The sequence below is a fragment of the Sinocyclocheilus anshuiensis genome, unplaced genomic scaffold, assembly GCF_001515605.1.
Source record: "Sinocyclocheilus anshuiensis isolate Anshui unplaced genomic scaffold, SAMN03320099.WGS_v1.1 scaffold1305, whole genome shotgun sequence".
In the NCBI taxonomy this organism is placed as follows: domain Eukaryota; kingdom Metazoa; phylum Chordata; class Actinopteri; order Cypriniformes; family Cyprinidae; genus Sinocyclocheilus; species Sinocyclocheilus anshuiensis.
The window spans coordinates 145,504-151,826 of record NW_015552694.1 but is presented as its reverse complement, the minus strand read 5'-3'; the positions used below and the strand labels follow the sequence as shown (position 1 = coordinate 151,826).

At 37.1% G+C, this 6,323-nt stretch overlaps 1 protein-coding gene across 1 annotated transcript in view; it reads right to left on the bottom strand.

The window, feature by feature from the left end:
- The window catches only part of LOC107667661 (vang-like protein 1), a 92,734-nt gene that overhangs the window by 14,484 nt on the left and 71,927 nt on the right, over positions 1-6,323 (bottom strand). Inside the window, exons 4-5 of the mRNA XM_016459388.1 lie at positions 2,918-3,349; positions 1,724-1,899 (exon numbers count right to left, since the gene is read on the bottom strand). Of these exons, the coding sequence (XP_016314874.1) occupies positions 1,724-1,899; positions 2,918-3,349 (608 nt within the window). The remainder of the gene's footprint in view (positions 1-1,723; positions 1,900-2,917; positions 3,350-6,323) is intronic.

The window sequence follows — 6,323 nt, the reverse complement described above, 5'->3', positions numbered from 1 at the left end:
ATAGGCGAATAAGAACATAACACCGACCGTGACGTTACAGTCAGGATCACTAATATGTACGCCCCCAATATTTGCATATACCCGCCCATGTTCTATGCCAGCCGAACCATCAGAAGTTCTGTAGGTATTGTGAAGAAACAAGCGAGGATAATAGCGAAAATGGCAGATCATGGAAATAAATGTTATGTTCCAGGCTGTGCAGGGGATGTGATGTGCAGGGATGGGTTGGTGTCTGTATTAAAAAAGGCACGGAAAACAAATAACGCGAGTTCTAATAAAATAACACGAGCCACTAAAAGGACATGGTTAGCTGCTTGCTAGCAGTAGCCTGTTACATTACAGTACATAAGATTTCACTTACTACATAAACAGAGTAAGGAGAGATGACTAAAATGTGTGGTAAGTACTGCCGCTGTAGTTTACACAGAGCACGTGCGATCGCAAATCTCGAAAGTGAAAGTAAAAAGCGATTGTGCATTCGAAATTCAATGTTTCAATGCCCCGCAGCCCCACATATTAATAGCGGCTCCCTGATGCCCGCGTTTTATATAAAGTATAATTACCCAACGATATAACTGTGAGAGACAGTATTGACTACGCCAGAGCGCGTACACACCTCACGCACCGGATGCCATGCGCGCACCCAAAGACAGTTGGACATAGTGGTGTATTAGAGGTAAAATATGATATAAATACTGTTCGGTTTCTCGCACAAACCAATCGTTTCGTGTCTTAGGACGTCAATGTGTCGTCACGAGCTGCAGGGTTTAATTTGGATTTGTCTGTGCATGTTTTTTTTACTCTCATAGATTTTTTTTACCATTGCCATGCATTATACAACTGATAGACTGCAACGGTTAAAGTTAAAAATCATCATATGTGTTCTACTGAAGAAACAAAGTCACCTACATCTTGGATGCCCTGGGGGTAAGCAGATAAACATCAAATTTTCATTTTTGGGTGAACTATCCCTTTAAATATCTTTCTAAATGTTAATCTGCTGGCAACTAGTAGTAGGATTCATTAGCTTAAAATGTCCATCCTGTTACACACTACATTATAAAAATGTCATGTAACAAGGTGAACAAATTTCCAAGAATGTTAAATATTTGGTCAGGATTATTAGGTCATACTAGCTTGTATACTAGCGTATGTGACAAATAAAAATCTTGAATCTTGAATCTTGAGCTTGACATATTATCCTGAGCTTGTTTTTCTGATGGACAGATAGTTTATCCCTATGATAACACTAACAATAATTGAATTTATATATATTTTTTTTCTACAAACCTGCTCAATCTAAGGTCCACCAAACTGTAAGAATGACTCTCATGCAATATGAGGACTGGACATGCAACAAAGTGCACACTGAATGACATCATGTATACGATACTCCAAACACTCACACAGCAGCTGAGTTCTCTATGCTTATTGTCTCTTTCATGGGCTTTCTCAAAACAGTTCTCATGTCTGATTTTACAAAGTAAAATGTGGCCATGTCTGAGTATAAAGGACTTACTGAAACACTTTGATCATGTGAGGAAAGCTGAATGTACAAAATGTACATTTTTGTAAATACTTACATTTACAGTAGGCCTATATATATTATACAAATTACAAAAGAGAAAAAAAATATATATATTCTAAAAAACAAATCATTTTAGATGAGTATTAAAAAGGAATTAACTACATAAATCTAGCAGTTTGTTGACAATGTTCTAACCTGAGTTGACCCAAGTTATAGTGTTGTGTTGCTCCATCCGTGGAGCGTGTGACACACAGAGAGAAGAACGGCTGTAACTGCCTGAGCTCCAGCAGCACAATGGCCAGGTAGTGGATAAAGAGCAGAGCGTCCACTAGTGAAACAGCATACTGCACAATCCCTTGGTAGTCCTCATCCTGGAACAGACAGAGAGAGTGTCAGTGCCTGTTACATATAGTAGGGCAATGTGAGAATTAGCCGGTACATAAAATTACTGGAAATGTTTCTCTGTGATATGTGACATGTTGATATTTTAAAGTTACAAAGTACAGGAGATTAGGACTAGTACTCACACAGAGAAGATGTTACTAGAGATTGGCAAGAATGGGTCATGCTAGTGAGCTTAATTTTTTTAGTGTTGGTGAAGTTCAGCCCACAGTCCACTTCGGTTTTTACATGTAAAAGCAGTTACACTGCTTGTCTTTTTTCAGTCAGTCACATATTTTTAACTGTAGGTGATTTTATTATTAGTTAAACCTCCTCATCTCCTCAAATGTAAAGTTCATTCCTGACTGAGATTTAAATCAAAGTTTAAAGTAATAGAGCAACAGGATTAAAGATAATATATCTAGAATGCTAATCAAAACCAGGATCAAAATGATCGTTTAAATGTAAGTCTGCCTTATTTTAAATAAACTTTTAAGTTTGGTGCAACATCATTGTTAGATAAATCTAGATTAATCTAGATTTAAGCTTAATCCTCATTATTGTCACAAATCACACTCCACAAATATGGAGTGTATATAAGTCACAAATATGGCTCCAAAGTTAGTGTTAGGGTTAGTCTGTATTTAGTGTGGGCTACACAAACAACTGCCACTTTTCAGACAGTTTTAAACTGCACACTTCAGTGTACACTTCAGTTTTAGACTGAACAGTTTACCTAAAAATGAAAATTCTGTCATCATTTACTCACTCCCACATTATTCCAAACGTAGGCATGTGAAATAAATAAGGGGGAAAAATATGTTTAAAAAAAATTTTTTTTTTGGCCATAAAATGTTGTTTTGGACCCCACTGACTTTGTATGGACAAAACAGCTGAATTAAAACATTTTTCAAAATATCTTACTTTTTGTTGAAAGGATGATTTATATATATATATGATTAGATATAATTTAAATTTTTGGAAGAAGTAGGCACACTTTAGCCTCACCTGTGAGTCCAGGATGCGTATTCCATAAAACAACCAATAGGAAAGCACAAACAGTAGCACCAATGTGGCTAATAAGGCTCGAAAGACGAAGATTCTTGGCAAACCAGCCCTAGGTGGCCTGAAGAATAGAGCCCACACTGCCAACAACAAAATTAGCAGTTTAAATGCCACAGATATAAAGAGACCTTCACAGGCCGTTCCACAGGCTCTCAGTCTATCAGGCCAGAGGAGGTGAGGCAGGATAAGGAAGGCAAGTGGAGTCAGAAGAACCACGAGTCCCAGGATGACAGACAGAGCCACATTTAGATAACGTTTGCAGTCCAGGCCCACGCTGTCGTCGAGGTCTTTGCTGATGCGAACAATGTCCTCCTGAGATAGAGAGTGTTCTGAGGTGCCAGTGACAGCTGTCGTAGTCTCACCCCAGTTATCATCCTGGAAAGAAAGAGGGATGAGGGCATGGGGAAATAGAGAGAAATTAGACTCTAGTCTAGTGCACAGTTCAGCATCATTGGTGCATGAGAAGGGGTAACCAATAGGATGTGACAGATAAGAGCGAGAGAGATTAATATAACATGTGAATATAACATTGGCACTTTTGGCCCTGTGGACTTTAGGTACATTTGCCTAAAATACCATTTCCACACTTGCATGTAATAGAAACGATGGCCATGGAATTTTTGGAACAAAAAGGCAACTGCTTCTGTCTTGCCAAGGCTAATATCCCACTTGCATAATTTGCAAGCAATATTATATATATATATATATATACATAAAGTCATAATTACTAGAATTTTCTTTATTTTCTCATGTCTCATAATGTCTCACTGACACTTGTCTTTTTGGTAAACAAGTACACTAGCTTAACATGGGCAAAAATGTATGGTGGCAATGACACCACATTTGAAAGGAAAAGCCATATTTTTTGAAAACTGTATATAAATCATTTTCACACAATCAATATTGAAATAGCTGATGTTTATCTCACGGTTTCAATAGATCATCATCGTTTTAAAAATACAATAATTAATAATATGATAGATTTCCATAGTTTAAGACTGAAAGTTTTCTGATTTTGGAAAATAAAAATATAATAGAGAAAAATGAATGATGAAAACATTGTAAAAAGTTTCCATGTAATTTTAATGTACTCTTTATATAGCAAAAAGGTTACATCTGTTACTTCTAATAAAAATCTACCACTGGGGCATAAAAAAGTGCCCTAAGTTGAAGAGACTCCGATGTATTGATTTAGTTTGTTCTTGCAGTAATCCTTAAACATCATATAGTCTGTTTTAGTCTGTTTTAAGCTGTACAGGAAACCAAATGCTCAAGCACTATGAGCACTGGAGTACTAAGCTGAGGAGTGTATCCTGTACAATGCTGTAACTCACTGCTTAAACCACTGTGATGATGCACTGCTGGAGAAATTAATCTACTCACTGTTTCCTGTTTCCCAAAATCATAGCAACATGGCCATTGAATGGGTTCCACCAATAGTAAAGCACTCATGCAACATAAGTAGTGATGCAGTGATCTTCAGGATTACCAGGAACTTCCAAGCGAGTGTGTTGGAGTTAAACTCTGCAGGAAGGTGGCCCTCCAGGAGAAGGACTGGCCACTCATGTCTTTGAGTTTTTGTATTTTATATCTGACAATATTTTTTTCCAGTAAAAATGAGAGTCACTGGTGAAGTGACTTTCAAAGCAGCTCTGGAGATGAAGTTCATGTGTTCATGTCCTTATATAGTGAGATGACAGATGAGCGTCACACATGCTTCAGTACTGTATGTGTAGTAGACCAAACTGAGACGCACACAACATGTTTCAGATTTACACAGTAGTCTTTTTGTACTTCAATATTCACTGAATTCTGGGACATATTAAAAGATATCAGCAGAAAAGGATAAAAGCACTATAATCAAACAGCTTCTAGACTCAAAAACATTGACATAAATGTAACAGAATATTGCTCTAGGTCAGCTACTGGATCATAGCTTTGTTTACTTTTACTCCTCACTGAGTATAATATAAACAGCCTACATTTATGAGATCACATCAGCACACGCTAAACCCAGAAAGAGTCACTGAAGCATTCAGTGCCTCAGGCTAAAGTGATAGCGGTGTGGTGAATACAGGAGTGCAAGGGAAACTAAGAAGGGTTGTCTGTGTATTCAAATATGCTCAGAGACTGAGAGATCTGAAATTAGTGTGTTGATTTAAATAGTCTGAGGAGAGCTATGCAATTCAGAATTAATGATATAACATTCATTATTTGCGACTCTACATATAGGATGAGCGTTTTGGAGAATGGATGGATGTGATGGAAAATTCATTACTGTCAACTAGTAAGGCAGCAGACACAGATAAGTGTGAACCAATTACAAGGACTTTATTGAAGGTTTTGTAGAATGCATACAGTAGGTGAGTAACATAATAACAGAGTAAAATACAGTAAAAACAAACTAGTCAACACCCTATTGAAAAGCTAATCAGTTTAGCTTATCTATCTTTCTATAATCATTTAATGAATTATCTATTTATCTATTATCTATATATATTTTAAAAAGATGTGTTTTTAACAGTTTCTTAAAAGTGCCTAATGTGGGAGCATTTCTAGCAGTAAAAGGAAGTGCATTCCACAGCCTGATGTAAATGTAGGTATCATCAGCATAAAAGTGATACCCTAAACCATATTTCTTAATATGCCTAGCCTAGAGGAACCATATAAATATATAAATACTAAAAAGCACAAGACAGATCCCCGAGAAACACTATGGCAGATCTGTTTTCCAGGACAACAAACTGGGAACAATCAGTAAGGTAGGTTTCGAACCATCTCACAGTACCAGAGATATCAAGCCAACTCTCCAGTCTATCAAGTAGAATAGAGTGACACACAGTGTCAAATGCTGCACTCAAGTCAATGAAAATGAGTCAGCGATTTCAGACGCAGAGATGTGCTGTCGATGGAATCTTTTGACGAGAGACACAGGAATTCATTTGGTGCATCGCTCACAGTGCATGGGTATTTCCTTGTGGCTAGCCGTTGAGTGTACATTTTTAATATACTCTTTATGGAGATGCATTGTGGGATTGAATGAGTGCACTCGATAATGTCTACTGGATATAACCATATAATATTAAGTAGAGTTGGTGTATAAGGCAGGATTCCATAAAGGGATGAAGTGATAAGGAAAAAGAAGATATGGGGAAGGAGAAAGAGTGCTGGGCTTGAGACATTTGAGATAAAATGTATATTAAAGGGGTCCTATTATGCTCTTTTACAAAGTCTTGATTTTGTTTTCGGGGTGTACTAGAACATGCTCTCATGCTTGGTGGTTCGAAAAACGCATTATTTTTCACATAATTTACATTATTAAAATACCTTTCTCCCCATCCTGGCACAA